At 39.6% G+C, this 18,019-nt stretch overlaps 2 protein-coding genes across 2 annotated transcripts; one reads left to right on the forward strand and one right to left on the reverse strand.

Annotated features, from left to right (window-relative positions):
• Positions 1-577: 577 nt before the first annotated feature.
• On the forward strand, positions 578-1,519 carry LOC136156283 (olfactory receptor 7G2-like). The gene has a single exon (XM_065918923.1). The coding sequence runs from the start codon at positions 578-580 to the stop codon at positions 1,517-1,519; it is 942 nt and encodes a 313-aa protein (XP_065774995.1).
• Positions 1,520-6,658: 5,139 nt separating this feature from the next.
• LOC136166315 (olfactory receptor 7E24-like) lies at positions 6,659-7,588 on the reverse strand. The gene has a single exon (XM_065932443.1). It carries the CDS (start codon positions 7,586-7,588, stop codon positions 6,659-6,661), a length of 930 nt encoding a protein of 309 aa, XP_065788515.1.
• Between the last annotated feature and the right edge of the window lie 10,431 nt (positions 7,589-18,019).

Here is an 18,019-nt window from a genome sequence, read left to right on the forward strand (position 1 = left end):
TGATATATGTAACTTAGATCTGATAACTTATCTATAGTCTGATAAGCCTCTCAAGTTATTTTGAGGTATGTCAAGTTTGGGGCACCACATTCCACAAGACAGATTAAATAAATGCATTCTCATTTTTCTGCTTGTTTGAAGCAAGAAATCTTTCTGAAGGAAAGGTCACATTTTATTCTTTATTTCAGTCTCAGAACTTGGCACAAGGTGTGAAAAAGTGCTGGTGATCAATAAAAATAAGAGCCAACAAAGTGTGAAATGTGATGATGGAGGAAAAAATTAGCAAAGGGAAATACTTAAATGTTCTCTTGAGTTTACAATATACATAGAATTTTATTTCTTTATATTCAATATTTAACCACTATTTTTTCAAACTTTATGATATATCAAATTCATCCGGTGGGTTTGTTGAAACTTGAGTTTCTGGCCCTTGCCCCTAGAGTTTATCAGCAGTAAAGCTACAGTGATACCAAGAGTTTGCAGTTCTAATCAGTTCCCAAGGGCTGCTGCTGCTCACCTGGGGACCCGTCATTTTATTTTATTTTCACTCCATTTTTCCTTCAGATTCATCAACAATATGGAAGCCAGAAATCAAACAGATGTTTCCAATTTTTATCTCCTGGGATTGACAGATGATCCAGAACTACAGCTCCACATCTTCTTCCTGTTCCTGTCCATGTACCTGATCAGTCTCCTAGGAAACCTGCTCATCATCCTGGCTGTCAGCTGTGACCCCCACCTCCACACCCCCATGTACTTCTTCCTCTCCAACCTGTCCTTTGCTGACATCTGCATGAGCACAACCACAATCCCCAAAATGCTGGTCAATATCCAAACACAGAATCAGAGCATCACATATTCAGGCTGCCTCACCCAGATGTGCTTCGTCATGGTTTTTTCCTTTCTGGAAAATTTTCTCCTTACTGTCATGGCTTATGACCGCTATGTGGCCATTTGTCATCCCTTAAGATACTCACTTATCATGAACCCGCAAAACTGTGGCCTGCTGATTATATTCTCACTGTTGCTAAGCATTCTGAATGCTCTACTTCTCAGTCTGACAGCATTGTGGCTGTCTTTTTGCCAGGACCTGGAAATCCCTCACTTTTTCTGTGAACTTGCTCAGGTTGTCAAGCTAACATGTTCTGATACCCACATCAATGACCTTTTGTTATATTTGGTGGGTAGCATATTTGGTGTCGTTCCTCTCTCTGGGATCGTTTTCTCTTATACTCGAATTGTCTCCTCTGTTTTGAGAATGCCATCAGCGGGTGCAAAGCTGAAAGCTTTCTCCACCTGTGGATCTCACTTGTCAGTTGTTTCCTTATTCTATGGGACAAGTTTTGGAGTTTATATAAGTTCTATACTGACTGGCTCATCCAGGAAGACTGCAGTGGCTTCAGTTATGTACATCGTGGTTTCTCAGATGATGAACCCTTTTATCTACAGCCTGAGAAACAGGGACATGAAGGGAGCCTTGAGAAAACTCATCAGTGGGAAACCTTCTTTTCTGTGGTAGTGCCCTCTACCTTGGACTTGTGTTTGTAGAATGAGGCAAAATAATAGTTAATAGATATATGTAGAATATTCCATTTGTAAGTGGCAGAATATACATTTTTGTGTGTGCATGGACATTCTGTAGCATAGATCATATGTGGATCATTGATATACAACAAAGGAGGCAAGAATATGCAATGGGTAATTGACTATATGTATATAAGTGAATTATATATACATAATATATCTAAGAAACCTCCTTCAAAAAAGGAGACCCAGGTTCAATCCCTGGCTCAAGAAGATCCCCTCAAGAAGGAAATAGCAACCCACTCCAGTATTCTTGCCTGGGAAATCCCATGAACAGAGGAGCATGGTGAGATACAGTCCATAGGGTCACAAAGAGTCAGACACAACCGAGCGACTAATAATTTCACACTTTCATGTATGTATCTGTATATGCAATATTACTCAGCCATAGACAGGAATGAAATTTTGCCATTTGCTACAGCATGAATGGGCTTGGGGGGGTGGGTACTATGTTTAGTGAAATTAATCACAGAAAGAAAGACAAATAAAGCATGCTATCACTTACATGTGGAATCTAAAAAATAAAATGCATGAATGGATGTAACAAAATTAAACAGACTCACAGATATTGAGAACCACCCAGTTGTTACTAGTGAGAAGAAGAAGGTAGGAGAGGCAAGAAATTGGCAAGGGATTAAAAGGTACAAACTACTATGTATAAAATAAATGAGCTACAAGGATATATTGTACTGTAAATGTAGCCAATATTTGATAATTCACTTCATTGTACAGCAGAAACCAACACAAGAGATACCCCAATAAAATACATAATAACTTTAAATGCAGATTAATTTATAAAAACTTTGGATGACTACATTGTACAACTGAAACTAATATAACATAAATCATCTACACCTTAGAAAAGATAAATAAACACTAGGGGTGCAATGTACAACATGATGACACTAGTTAACATTGATGTATGATATATAGGAAAGTAGTTGGAATAAATCTTGAAAGTAAGAAAATGTATTTTCTTTCTTTTTTCTTTTTATTGTATCTCTTTTTTTCATATGAAATAGATTTTATTTCTTTTCTTTCCCATTTATCTTTATTACTTGGAGGCTAATTACTTTACAATATTGTGGTGGTTTTTGTAATACATTGACATGAATCAGCCATGGATTTACATGTATTCCCCATCCTGATCCCCGCTCCCGCCTCCCTCTCCGCCTGATCCCTCTGGATCTTTCCAGTGCACCAGGCCCGAGCACTTGTCTCATGCATCCAACCCGGGTTGGTGATCTGTTTCACCCTAGATAATATACATGTTTCATTGCTGTTCTCCCAAAACATCCCACCCTCACCTTCTCCCACAGAGTCCAAAAGTCTGTTCTGTACATCTGTGTCTCTTTTTCTGTTTTGCATATAAGGTTATCATTACCATCTTTCTAAATTCCATATATATGTGATAGTATACTATAATGGTCTTTATCTTTCTGGCTTACTTCACTCTGTATAATGGGCTCCAGTTTCATCCATCTCATTAGACCTGATTCAAATGAATGCATCTCTTGATTATGACTGTTAGCTGAACCTGTTGTGATAATCATTTCACAATATATGTAAATCAAATTATCTGCTGTATACCTCAAGTTTATACAATTATATGTGTTAATTATTTCTCAACAAACTAAGAAAAAGGAAATATACAATGAAATTATTGTGCCAAAATTGGAAAATTTGGATATGAACTGAAAAGGGATTAACTACCTATGTTGATTGAAACAAAGCTGTCCAAACAGAAGTGGAAAGAAGTAGATGGTGTGCAGCAACCTTGCCTCAGAGGGTCAGACATTGGCCATCATGAACTCATTCATTCTAGAATCTTGATCTGGAAGGTCCAGAGGTCAGCATGACACTAAAATAGATTGTCTAATAAAGAGCTTTAGTTATTGATCCCCAGGGATGTAGAGACTGCAAGCATCTACCTGTGACCACCTCAATCAACAGTCCTCGCTCAGTAAGGAAGCAGGACACCTGAACCTCCTTCCAGAGATTATCTTTCTTGACCTGGAGCCCGTTGCCTCAATCAGTTTGTCTGGTCCTTCTGAGGACAGATCATCCGTCTTCAAGATTCATGGGAGATATTGATATCAAGTACCACACTTCAGTGATGTCAGCCAGGAAACACAAAGTCTCTTTGAGATTGCTACACTATAATTTCTTACAGGACAAGCAGTGAGGAGAGACATAAGATTAAAACCAAGACCCTCATGTCCCCCAACAAACCCTGACTTTTTTTTTTGACATGTTCACATATATGTTTGTATGAATTCTCACCCAGCACTTTTTCCACTGGGATCCTGCAGTTTGTCTACAATGGCAGGACCCATTTTCTTCCTGAGTAGAAATCCTCCCCTTCACAAACATGGGTGCTATAAAATGTTTACTTGAATTCTTGTGCTGGTGGTGAAGGGGTTTGTACAGTGTATTAGTTTGCTGTGCTGTGTACTTAGTCACTTAGTCATGTCCGACTCTTTGTGACCCCATGGACTGCAGCCCACCAGGCTCCTCTGTCTATGGGAATTCTCCAGGCAAGAATACTGAAGTGGGTTGTCGTGCCCTTCTCCAGGGGATCTTCCCAACCCAGGGATTGAAGCCAGGTCTCCTGCATTGCAGGCATTCTTTACCACCTGAGCCCCTGGGAAGCTAGTGTTGCCATAACAGAATAGCACAAACTGGGTGGCTTAATAGCAAATTTATTGTCATAGTTCTGGAGATTGGAAGCCTGGTTCAAAGTGTCAGCAGGACTGGTTTCTCCTGAGGCCATTTTTCTTGGCTTGCAGCTGGCCATATTCTCCGTGTTTCTTCATGTGGTCTTGCCTCTGTATGCATGCATCCGAATCTCTTCTTGTTGGATTAAGGTTCACCTTAAAGATTCCATTTTAACCAAATTACATCTTCAAAGATCTTACCTCGAATACAGTAATATTCTGAAGATTAGGATGTCAGCATGTGAATGAAATTAAATTAAAAGACACTTCCTTCTTGGAGGGAAGCTTCGTGGAGGTTCCTCTGTCGTTGGAATTCTCCAGGCATAAATATTGGAGTGGGTAGCCATTCCCTTCTCCAAGGGATCATCCCAACCCAGGGATTGAACCCAGGTCTTCTGCATTGCAGGCAGATTCTTTACCATCTGGGCCACAAGGAAAGCCACCAGAAACAGGGGAGGAGCAGTCAAATGGGGGTGCAGCATTGGGGCAGGGTGCTGGTTCCTCCTCAAGGAGTATATATTGAGTATATATAACAATATCTTTGAGTTCTGAAGAACTGTATCCCCCATCCAGGAGGAGGATGGTAACTTCAGGCTGAGTGCAAGATTCCTGGAGTCCTGTTACCTCAATACCAAATGATCAGAAGAAAGTCATACACTCTGGACCCCTCACTCCCAATTTTGCCTTCCTTTTCTGGAAACAGTGATGACATCCTGTTTGGCCCCTGCCTATTACAATTACTTATATCTCTGACAGTTTCAGGCTAAATTTTTGTCACTACCAGGGTGGATATCAGTTTCAGACATAAAGATTCTTCGATTTAGAACAGATGGAGAGAGACTTCTACTCTACTAGGCAGGGCAATGTTCATTCTCAAGAGAAAGTAGTTACAGAAGAAAGATCTCTGCCCCAGTTCTTAAGATGTTATCTTCAGTATGAAGTCCCGACAGGGGAGGGGTTTGGGGGGCAGATTTTTAGGGAAACCACTGACTGAAACCACCAACTCTGGCCAAGCATGAGAGTAACCACTTGTATGGGTTATCTTTCAACGGGTGTTCCTGGTAAGGGATGCAGAACTAAAAAGCTACGACCAACTGAAAGAATATGGGAAAGGTCAGAAGTAGGTAGGGATGAAGTCTACATGCCCTACTGACGTCCTGGGATCCTTCTCGCTGGAATCCATCTTGGTTGAGTAATGCGTGCCACCAGGAAGGACCCTGAGTCAAAATGGTTGACCAGAGACAACCCAGAAACTAACCCCATTACCATAAAACCTGAAACTGTGAACCACGTGGCAGAGTAGTTCTAAATTCCCTTATCCCACTTGGTTCTGCCCAAGCACCCTTTTCCAATAAAGCCTCTTGCTTTGTCAGCATGTGTGTCTCCTTGGACCATGCATTTCCAAGTGTTAGACAAGAGCCCTCTCTCAGACCCTCTCTCTCCTCTTCTTGTTTTGCAGCCACAAACCACTATTCTTCTCCAGCACTATTTCATCTTCCCCAACTGAAATTTGTCTCCATTAAACCCTAGCTCCCCATTCTTCCTCCCAAAGATTCTGGCAATGACCATTCTAATCTCTATTTGTATGAGTTTGACTACTTTTTGTACCTTTTAGAAATGGAACCATTCTATTTTTCCCCATTATGTCTGACTATGTGATATGATCAGGAAGAATTTAGATGGAGTGGCAAGGAGAATTATTAGAAAAACTGAGAATTGACTTTGCTCTGGAAGGTAGTCTCTCATCATTCTTGGGAAATCATACATCCTATTTCCCAAAAGTACTAGTTGAAAACTCTGTGTTACTAATGTACAAATTCAGCCCCAAAATATCCTGGTTAAACAGGAAATTATTCAACCTACTTGCTCAAAAATCTGAACAACATCATAAAGAAACAAAAATATGCTTAAGATAGGGTTTAAATCCACCTAACAAATGGGGGGGGGGGGACAAATAATATGAAACCTATAGAAACAAAAAAATAACAAAAAAGAAAGCTATGATTATTTTGTAATCGTAGGAAAAATACTGCTCATGACCAAGGGTCTGACATAATACATAAGAAAATTGAGAAGGGTATACAGATGTGCTATGCAAAATCCTGAATGGGCTATGACTCACATGGAGTTTCCAAATGATGTCACAATTCCATTACTATTCTAAGTAATTACTATTCTAAGTAATTCTACTATTTCCAACTATTCTAAGAGGAAAATTTTTGTAGACTGAAAGATGAAAGCCAGATAGGTATATATACACTATGGAACTGCAGATTCAAATCATTTGTTGCATATATGTGATTTTACTGCCTTTTCCAGTCTTATGAACCCAAAATAGTATGACACAGGTGTTCAGTTTAGATGATTCTGCAGAAAATCCTCCACAGGGCATTCTTGATGTCCTTGTTCCTTAGACTGTAGATGAAGGGGTTGAGCATAGGGGTGACTACAGTGTACATCACCGAGGCCACTGCACTCTTCCTGGGGGAAGATAAGACAGTTGAACTAACATACATCCCAAGGCCTGTTCCAAAAAATAAGCAAACAACTGAGAGGTGAGAGCCACAGGTGGAGAAGGCTTTATACTTCCCATCTGATGAGGAGACTCTTAGAATGGAGGATATAATTTGAGCATAAGAGTAGAGGATTCCTAAGAGTGGAACTCCACCAAAGATGGTACCAATGAAATAGATTAATAGGTTACTGATGAAGGTGTTGGAACAGGCAAGGTTGACAAGTTGAGGAGGATCACAAAAGAAATGAGGGATTTCCACATTTTCACAGAAGGTAAGCTGTAACATCATCAAGTAGTGCAGCAGGGAGGTCAAAAAACTGATGAGAAATGATGCCAGGACCAACAAGCCACAGCTACAGGGATTCATGATGACCAGGTAGTGCAGAGGGTGACAAATGGCCACCAATCGGTCATAGGCCATCACTGTCAGAAGTAGACTCTCCAAAAATGCAAAAAGAGAAAAAAAGGTTAGCTGAGTCAGACACCCTCTATAGGTGATGGATTTGTTGTATGTCTGGAGGTTCACTAGCATCTTGGGGATGGTGGTGGTGCTGATACTGATGTCAGCCAAGGACAGATTGGAAAGGAAGAAATACATTGGGATGTGGAGATGGGGGTCAGAGCTGATGACCAGGATGATGAGCACGTTCCCAAACAAGGTCACCAGGTACAAGGACAGAAAGAACCCAAAGAGAAGGGGCTGCAGGTCTGGATCATCTGAGAGGCCCAGGAGGAGGAATTCTGAGACATCTGTTAGATTCTGTGACTCCATGTAGATGGAACACCTTCTGAAAAAGAAGAGAGTGTTGAATACCAGAAATAAATATAGAGGAACCTGGATAAATGTCCCTACTTTGGATTGAAACAATTCACAAGTAATGTATTCAGGCTTAAGTATCAAACACTGGAGTACATACAGCAGTATTTATCAATTAAGAGTTCTTCTTTATTGATGCCAAGAATATTCACTTGTCTATACACCCATTCTAGAGTCATGGGGCCAAAGAATTTGAGTGAAGTAAGGAGACTGTGAAATAACAAGTCCATGCACACAGCAAATTATGTACCCCCAAATTTTGAAGGGAAAAAATAGAATAAAATATATTCTCCTCCCTTAAAAATGTCATTCTAATTAAAGTACATTACAGTGGAAATAGATGGGGAAACAATGAAAACCGTGAGAGACTTTATTTTTCTGGGCTCCAAAATCACTGCATAAGGTGACTGCAGCCATGAAATTAAAAGATGCTTGCTCGTTGTAAGAAAAGCTATGACCAAATTAGACAGCCATATGACTCAGCAATCCCACTGTTGGTCATACACATCGAGGAAACCAGAATTGAAAGAAACACATGTACCCCAATGTTCATCGCAGCACTGTTTATAATAGCCAGGACATGGAAGCAACCTAGTCAGCAGATGAATGGATAAGGAAGTTGTGGTACATGTACACAATGGAATATTACTCAGCCATTAAAAAAATTCATTTGAATCAGTTCTAATGAGGTGGATGAAACTGGAGCCTATTATACAGAGTGAAGTAAGCCAGAAAGAAAAACACCAATACAGCATACTAATGCATAAATATAGAATTTAGAAAGATAGTAATGATAACACTATATGCAAGACAACAAAAGAGACACAGATGTATAGAACAGTCTTATGGACTCTGGGAGAAGGTGAGAGTGGGATGATCTGAGAGAACAGCATTGACACATGTATACTATCATACGTGAAACAGATCGCCAGTCCAGGTTTGATGCATGAAACCGGGTGCTCCGGGCTGATGCACTGGGATGACCCAGAGGGATGGGATAGGGAGGGAGGTGAGAAGGGGGTTCAAGAAGGGGAACACATGTAAACCCATGGCTTATTCATGTCAATGTATGGCAAAAACCACTACAGTATCGTAAAGTAATTAGCCTCCAATTAAAATAAATGAATTTTTTAAAAAAGCAGAGACATTACTTGGCCAACAAAGGGCCATGTAGTCAAAGCTATGGCTTTTCCAGTAGTCATGTATGGATGTGAGAGTTGGACTATAAAGAAAGCTGAGCGCCAAAGAATTGATGTTTTTGAATTGTGGTGTTGGAGACGACTCTTGAGAGTCCCTTGGACTGCAAGGAGATCCAACCAGTCAATCCTAAAGGAAATCAATCCTGAATATTCATTTGAAGGACTGATGCTGAAGCTGAAACTCAAATACTTTGGCCACCTGATGTGAAAAGCTAACTCATCGGAAAAGACCCTGATGCTGGGAAAGATTGAAGGCAGGACAAGAAGGGGATGACAGAGGATGAGATGGTTGGATGGCATCACTGACTCGATGGACATGAGTTTGAATAAGCTCTGGAAGTTGGTGATGGACAGGGAAGCCTGGCATGTTGCTGTCCATGGGGTCGCAAAAAGTTGGACACAACTGAGTGACTGAATTGAACTGAACTCACAGTGGAATATTACTGAGCCATAAAAATAACAAAATAATATCATTTGCAGCATGTACCTAGAGATTGTCATACTGAGTGAAGTAAGTCAGCCAGAGAAAGACAGATATCATATGATATTATATTTGTGGAATCTCAAAAAAGGGTACAAATGTATTGATTTACAAAACAGCAATAAAGTTACAGATGTAGAAAACAACTCATGGTTACTGGGGTGGGGGGCAGGATAAATTAGAAGGTTGGGATTGAAAGGTACACCCTCCTATATATAAAATAGATAACTAATAAGGACCTACTGTACAGTACAGGGAACTCTATACTCTGTAATGGCCTATATGGGAAAATAATCTTAAAAAGAGTAAAAGTACAGATATGTATAAAAGACTCACTTTGCAGTATACCTGAAACTAACACAACACTATGAATCAACTATACCCTAATAAAAACATTTTAAAGTACACTTATAAAGCACTCAAATGTACTTTATCCTATTCAAATACAGTACAAAAATTCTCTTAATTTATAGGGTAATCCTAAATACTTAAAACTTTAATCACTGGATTATAAATTAAACTCAAATATTCATAGTCAGATACCATTTTTATATGCCAATTATCTTTTAGAATGTTTCTTCTTCATTTGGGTTTTAAAAATATTTATTATTTATTTGTCTGTTCCAGGTCTTAATTGTAGCACATGGTATCTGTGTTGCAGCATATGGGATCTATTTCCCTGACCAGGGATTGAACCCAGTCCCCCTGCATTGGGAGTATGGAGTCTCAGCCCCTGAACCATGAGGGAAGTCCTTTTATTTAGTTTTGACATCTGTCTTCCTTGGAGTAAAATGCTCATTCCAGTGTGCAGATTGTCTGATCAATGTCTCTTAACTTGCACATCCAACACAAATATTTAGCATTGGTGGGCTTCACATTTTGATAATAACTAATTGTCAGAAATGCAAAATCATATGACATCACTGATCTTGAAGATAACATTAATATATGGTACACCAGTGATTCAGTAATAATTAATAAACACTGTGTACCTATTTTTTTGCAGGGTTTTTTCTATCAGTGTTATACACCCTTGGAGAAGGATCTGAGGCTGAGTTTGCTTTTTCTTGTTTTGGCTTGCAGTGGCCTAGGTAACACTCCTTAAATAAGTCTCTCATCCTAAACATATGTGAAGAGTTGACTTCTCATCAAGTCTAACTCTCATATGAACAATCAAGAAATTCCAGACCAAAATCGGGTCTCAAACTCTAAGCTGGTCTTCTTATGTCAGCTTAAAAGCCTTTTCAAGTCATTCTTTCTTATCAGGTAACTGTGTTTCTCCTACATTGAACTCTCTGAAGGCAATTCAGGTCTTCATTTCTCCTGCCGGGTCAAAACAAGATGTAATATGGGAAAAATCAAAAGGAAAGAAAACCAAAGACTAATATCACAAACACTGGGGTAGTTTACTCATCTATAAAATGGGTATATTAGTTTCACAGGCCTAACCAGGTTACTGTAAAGTAGTAAGTTAAAATAAAGATAAAGTACTTCAAAGTGTTAGTTCATCTTTATAATTACCTTTTTAAAAAACTTTTTATTTTGTATTGGTGTATAGGTGATTAACAAAAAATGTGATAATTTGAGGTAAACAGCAAAGGGACTCAGCCATGCACATATTATAATTACTTTTTGATCTTTTATAATTTAACTGTGGACTGGCTACAGCCTAGAAGCAATTAAATAAGAATCTCTACCCATAGGTCCTTTTGGTATATTAGCATATTTCCAGGGTAGAGAACCATTGTCAGGCAATCAATTAATATTGCATTCATATTACCTATTATTAACATCATTATTATACACTTCACATATTAGAATATAAATATTTAATAATACTTGCATTAGAACTTATATTTATTACTGAAAAAACAACAGAGGGTTTTGCTATCCCTATATGGTCCTATTCCCCTGCATTTCAGTGTTGTTCAGGACAAACATTGTCATGAATTCAGTAGATGTATTTTCCTTTCAATGTGCCCATAATATTTCTATTGACTTCTGTGTTTATAAGTAGTTTTCTTGTAAATTGGCCTAGATTCCAGCTAACATAAAGTTGTCATTTACCACAGTATTGCATTTTAAGTACATGTATCTATATACTTAAGGACATGTATCTATGGACCTATATCTCTTAAGTACATATATGAAGTATATATATATCAACACATAAAATTATGCACAGTATTACCTGAGGGTTAAATTTCATTTATTTTTCAATTTCTTATTATGACACAGATAACTGAATTATCATACCACCCACCATCCTACACAAGTCAGGATTTCCAAAATATATCTGCATACATGAGTGCTGTTTTAGTTTTAAAGATGGAAACTTCTGCAAGTTTACTATTAATTACTTATTTTCTTGATGGAAATATCAGACAAAAGAAAATGCACACTCTGATTTTCAAGCTATCAAATCAGAAAGCTCTTGAAATTTGGCTAGCAAGGCTTTTCATGATAGAGTCATATGAACATTTCTGTTTTTCAAAGATAATGATATTTCCATGGCTCAGATTTACAAAATGGTCTGAAAAAATGCATTATTATTCATAGAAAACCTTATCATCTATAATATTCCTGTAAAAGGCCCCTGCAAATCACTTGCTCCATTCTGCTAATTCACGGATAGGCTCACCAAATCCCAGAAGAAGCAATCCATTGTTCTAATTGCATTTGCTCATCTGGGACTAAAGAAGATTTCAAAAGAAAACAATTCATTCAGGCGGTACAGAGACTTGGGACTGGAATTAGAAAACCTTTCACCCACTAAAGGTGGAGTGTGTGTAAATCTCTCCTCGTCTATGCTGGTATCCCTTACACTGAAGTAGGATCCTAATATCCATTTGTAGGACATGTGGAGGCTTCCCAGGTAACTCTTTGGTAAAGAAGTAACAGTGTACTAGAATTAACAGGACTGCCAGGCAGGGAGCTGTTCCCCCAGGTTTGGTGCTGAAAATAAAACCACCCCTCAACCTCCAATGAGTGCTGAAGAATTGATGCCTTCAAATTGTGGTGCTGGACCTGAAGATCCCACATGCTGTAATGGAAGAAAGAAGATCCTGTGTGCTACAACTAAGATCTGGTACGACTAATTAAATAAATATTAAAAAGAAATTGTGGTGCTGGAGAAGATTCTTGAGAGTCCCTTGGACTGCAAGGAGACCAAACCAGTCAATCCTAAAGGAAATGAACCCTAAATATTCATCGAAAGGATTACTGCTGAAGCTGAAGCTGCAGTACTTTGGCCACCTAATGCAAATAGCCAAAAGAGCCTGATGCTGGGAATGATTGAAGGCAGAAGGAGAAGTGGATGACAGAGTATGAGATGGTTGGATGGTTTCATTGACTCAATGGACATGAGTTTGAACAAACTCCAGAAGATGGTGAAGGATAGGGAAGCCGGGAGTGCTGGAATTCATCGGGTCACAAAGAGTCGGGAACAACTTAGCAACTGAACGATAGCAACACCTAGCTCCAATAAAGAATCTGCCTGCCAGGGCTGGAGACGCAAGAGACGTGGGTTCGATCCCTGGGTGGGAAAGATCCCCTGGAATACAAAATGGCAACCTGCTCCAGTGTTCTTGCCTGGAACATTTCATGGACAGAGGAGCCTGGCCAGCTACAGTCTATGGGGTCGCAAAGAGTCGGACAAGACTGAGAGCAAACACACACATGCACATACAAACACACACAGTCATGGGTTTCACACTCTAAGTTACCATTCTTATGTCAGGTGTAGAGCCTTTCAAGTCATTTCTCCCTTACAGAGAGTTTGCATGCATGTGTGCTAAGTCGTTTCAGTCATGTGCAACTCTGTGTGACCCCATGGACTGTAGCCTGCCAGGCTCCTCTGTCCTTGGGATTCTCCAGGCAAGAATATTGGAGTGGGTTGCCATTCCCTCTCCAGGGAATCTCCCCGACCCAAGGATGGAACCACTGTCTCCTGCATTGGTAGATGGATTCTTTACACCTGAGCCACCAAGGAAACTCAACAGAAAGTTTGCATTTGTCCTAAATTCAGCTCCCTGAATGCAGGTTGAGTTAGCGGGACAGGAAACTCTCTAGGCACCCTATGGATGGAATTTCATTTTCTGCATTCAAATCTGACTTTACACTCTATACCCCAGGGATTGATCAAAATTGCATTAAAGTAAAATGCTTCTATCCTAACTGTAAATAATGATAATGCATTTGACTTTCTTTATGAGGTGAAAATGCATATAATAGGAAACAGGCTGCATAATAAACTTAGATCAGAACTTGGCTCTTAGAATCACCGAGTAAGGTTTTGTGATGTTGTGGTTACTGTCATTATTTTTTTTTTAATATTTTTAAAAGAAAGGATTTTTTAAAATAATTTTGTTTATTTATTTTTGGCTATCGTGGGTCTTCATTCCTATGCAGGCTTTCCCTAGTTGCAGCTGGGGGGGTGGGGGGTGTTGGCTATGCTTCATTGCAGTGCACAGATTTCTCATTCCAGAGGCTTCTCTTGTTGCAGAGATGGACTCTAGTATTTGCCATACATGGGCTCGATAGTTAGCAGCTCCAGGACTCTAGAGCATGTGCACTCAATAGTTGTGGAGCACAGGATCAGTTGCTCCTCAGAGTGTGGGATCCTCCTGGACTAAGGATTGAATGCGTGTCTCCTGCATTGGCAAGTGAATTCCTTAGCACTGAGCCACCAAAGAAGCCCATACGATCATCATTTTTATCATTATCACCTTCACGATCATTTTGAGCACTTAGGAGATGTTTCAGAAGGACCTATTTCCTGATCAGGTAGAAAAAATGACCAAGGAAGACAGAACCAGCGTGGGAGGAAAATGGAAATTTAAACGAGTTATACCATCCCCACCACTAACAACAACATCCACTTCATAGGCCTCCGAGCCGAACTATGCATTTTGGGGCCTTCCCACTGGCTATCCTAACTGTCCCAGTACTCTGATGATAAGCAAACAAGTCTCCCCAATTCCTCCTGCATTCAGTATCTCCCACTGCACTTGGCAGTCACTGGGCTGTGCTGTGTCTCTGCTGGAGCAGGAATGCCCCTCCCATACCTGGCGTTACTTGAGGACAGAGGCTTTGTCCTCGGGACTTCCAGTAAGACAGACTCACGTACGTGCCTTATGGTACAGACAATAACTTCAGGAGCATGAGATACACAGTTATGGAACCCACTGGCTGGAGCTGGCTATATGAAGGACTGGGAAGCACAGGGTGATTATTTATAGTGATACAGCCTTGAGACCTCTATGCACATAGCAGATAATTAGCCAACTTGGTCCATGGTCTCTCCATCTCTGAGGATTTGCTAATTTCATGGTGGAGGAAAAGAAGTAAATAAATATTTTAGGAAGGATATAAACCTGTCCTCTTCTCAGGAGGGGGCTGACCTCTATGCCTCACCTCTGATATTCAAGTTGCTTACCTCATAAAGTTCAAACACATTTTTTAAATTAGAGAAAACAATATATGACTTTTATATCTGCAAATCTATTGAATCGGTCATATAAGTTAGAGAGATTTAGGTCTTCCATACCAAGATTCTGATTGTATTTCTAATTTCTCAGTTTAGATTTATGTCTCTGAGAACTTTCTATTTTTTTTATCTATAGTCCTTGTTTGGGGTTTAGGATTTTATGCCTTAGAGGTTTATGCTTTTTGCTATTTTGAATGACAGCCCCAATTCTAGTTCTAATTTTATTGGAATATTAAGTTTTAAGTAATTTGACATTCTAGCTCAATTTTTTCTCTTCAGGGGAGGTATGTTCTATGTGTTCCTCCCTTTAGCTGGTTCTAATTTGTATCCTTTTGCTCTAAAACTATTATAATGAGTAGAGTGCTTTTCTCAGATCTGAGTAACTCTAGTGCATGACAGAACGTGAGAAGGTCTTCTCAGTTTGAATCATGTTTGAAAATTATTGAATGTGAGATAGTTCCCAAATTTGTAGCAAATTGTCCTATAACAAGGATGGCCCTGGAGATGCTTGAACTAGTGCTGGTGTCTGGTAGAGGGCGGTCTTGTGAGTGTTGCTTGGGCTCTGCTGATTCACAAACTCTCTGCAGTAAGGAAGGGAGTAGAAAACATCAAGCTAAGTTGAAGCCCATCAAACGTCTCTGAAAACCACAAGGAAGCTCTGGAGCTACAGTGATCCTTAGAGTTGGCTGGAGTTGGGGCAAAAGAGCCAAATGCTTACAACCCCACATCATACGGTCATCAAAAGTGGACTGCCTGGGGGCTCTTCTAGCTGAGGCAGATCCCTCTCAGAGTTGATTGCTGATGGCTCAGTAACACCCAACATTGAAGCACTATATCTCTCATTCCTGCAGGAGATTTTTTTATTGTGGTAAAGCAACTGTCAACTTAAAAAATATTCAAACCTAAGAAAACATAGACAGAACACTCTATGACATAATTCAGAGCAAGGTCCTCTCTGACCCATCTCCTATAGTAATGGAAATAAAAACAAAAAGAAACAAATGGGGCCTAATTAAACTTAAAATCTTGCAAAGCAAAGGAAACTATAAACAAGGTCAAAAGAGAACCCTCAGAATGGGAGAAAGTTATAGCAAATGAAACAACCAACAAAGGATTAATTTCCAAAATACACAAACAGTTCATGCAACTCAATACCAGAAAAACAAACAACCCAGTCAAAAAGTGGGCAAAACATCTAAACAGATATTTCTCCAAAGAAGACATACAGATGGCTAATAAACACATGAAAAGATGCTCAACATCACTCATTATTAGATAAATGCAAATCAAAACTACAGTGAGATATCACTTTTGATATCCACTTGAGTCGATTGTTAATGAGGTGGATAAACCTAGAGTGTATCATACAGATGAAGTAAATCAGAAACAAATATCAAATCCTAATGCATATTTGTGGAATCTAGAGAGATGGCAATGATGAACCTATTTGCAGGGCAGCAACAGAGATACAGACATAGAGAGCAAACTTGAGGACAAGGCAGAGGAAGGAGAAGGTGGGGCAAATGGAGAGAGTATCAAGGAAGCATATGCACTATCATATGTAAAATAGACAGCCAGTGGGAATTTGCTGTGTGGTTTAGGGAGCTCAGATAGGTGCTCTGTGACAACCTAGAGGGGTGGGATGGGTTGGGAGCTGGGAGGAAGTTTCAAGAGGGAGAGGACATATGTTTACACATGTGTACCTATGGCTGATTCATGTTGATGCATGACAGAAAGCAAAACAATATTGTTGAGCAATTATCCTTCAATAGAAATTTAAATTTAAAAATATATTCATAACCTAAGAGTTGAGAGTTATGCTTTATTCAGCAGGAACTTTTAGGACTTAAGCAGGAAGACAACATCCTCAAGTGAGCCTGAAAGAAATGGTTTGAGGAGGCTGAGGGAGGAGCTGGGCTATATAGAAATTTCTCTATAGAAAGGCAGATAGTCTGAATGTTGAAAATATTTTTGTGAATTAAAGGAAACCAGATACCCCAAGTTAAGGAATTTAGTGCTGTTCTGTGTATGGGAAGATTCAAGAGTCTGGGCTCATTGCTGAAGCCATTCCTTTCATATGCATCTCAGCTATCTGAGGCCAGTATCCTGTGTTTTTCACATCCTGAGCTCCCTGTGACTCACAGGGAGAGTAGCTGCAGTCTGATGGCTGTTAAATCACAAGTATTCTTCTCCTTCCTGAGTGCCCTTAGGGTTCACCATCTCACACAGGAGGGCTAGAATCACTAGTGACTGTGACATCCTTGTTTTCTGATATGGCGGGGAATACTCCATATCTCACAACATAACATAAAATCTACCATCTAGAGTATTTTTTAGGTGTACAGTTGCCTTCAGTACCTTCACATTGTTTTCCAACCATCACCACCCTCCATCTTCAGGACTATTTCATCTTCCCCAAGTGAAAATCTGTCCCCATTAAACACTAACTCCCCTTTCTTCCTCCCAAAGCCTCTGGCAACCACCATTCTACACTCTCTCAGGGGCAGTTTGACTACTTTAGGTCCTCATTTCAGTGGAATCCTTCAATTTTTACCCCTTTCCATCTGGCTATGTAATATTATTGGGGAGAAGTTAAATGGAATGAGAAAGAGAATTATCAGAAAAATTGGGAATTAACTTTGCTCTGGTAGGTACTCTCTTACCTACTCTTTGGGAAGCATACACCCAGTTTTCAAAGGAAAGTTCCAGTTGAAGACTCAGTTAATAGTTTCTCACTTCAATTTCAAAACATCGAGATTAAGATAGGAAATTCATCACTCTCTGTTCAGTTCAGTCACTCAGTCGTGTCCGACTCTTTGCGACCCATGGACTGCAGCACGGCAGGCCTGCCTGTCCATCACCAACTCCCAGAGTTTACTCAAACTCATGTCCATTGAGTCGATGACTTTCTCAAAAATTAGACCAAGATCATTAGGAACTAAAAATTTACTGAAAGTCTTGTTCCTTGAGGTAGGGTTTAGATCCTCATATCAAAGTGTGGGCAAAAAAGTCATTGAAAACAGTATAGAAACAATAAATAACATAAATGAGAGGGCTATGATTATTTTTCAATGATAGAAACAAGAGTGCCCATGGGCAGGAGTCCTGGATCATGCATAAGAAAAGTGAGAATGGTATATTGATGTGCTGTGCAAAATCCAGGTGGGAATATGATTTAAGTGGGTGAGTCTAAAATTTTTTCCCAAACCATTAGAGTT

The sequence above is a fragment of the Muntiacus reevesi genome, chromosome 1 (assembly GCF_963930625.1).
Source record: "Muntiacus reevesi chromosome 1, mMunRee1.1, whole genome shotgun sequence".
NCBI classification, from domain to species: domain Eukaryota; kingdom Metazoa; phylum Chordata; class Mammalia; order Artiodactyla; family Cervidae; genus Muntiacus; species Muntiacus reevesi.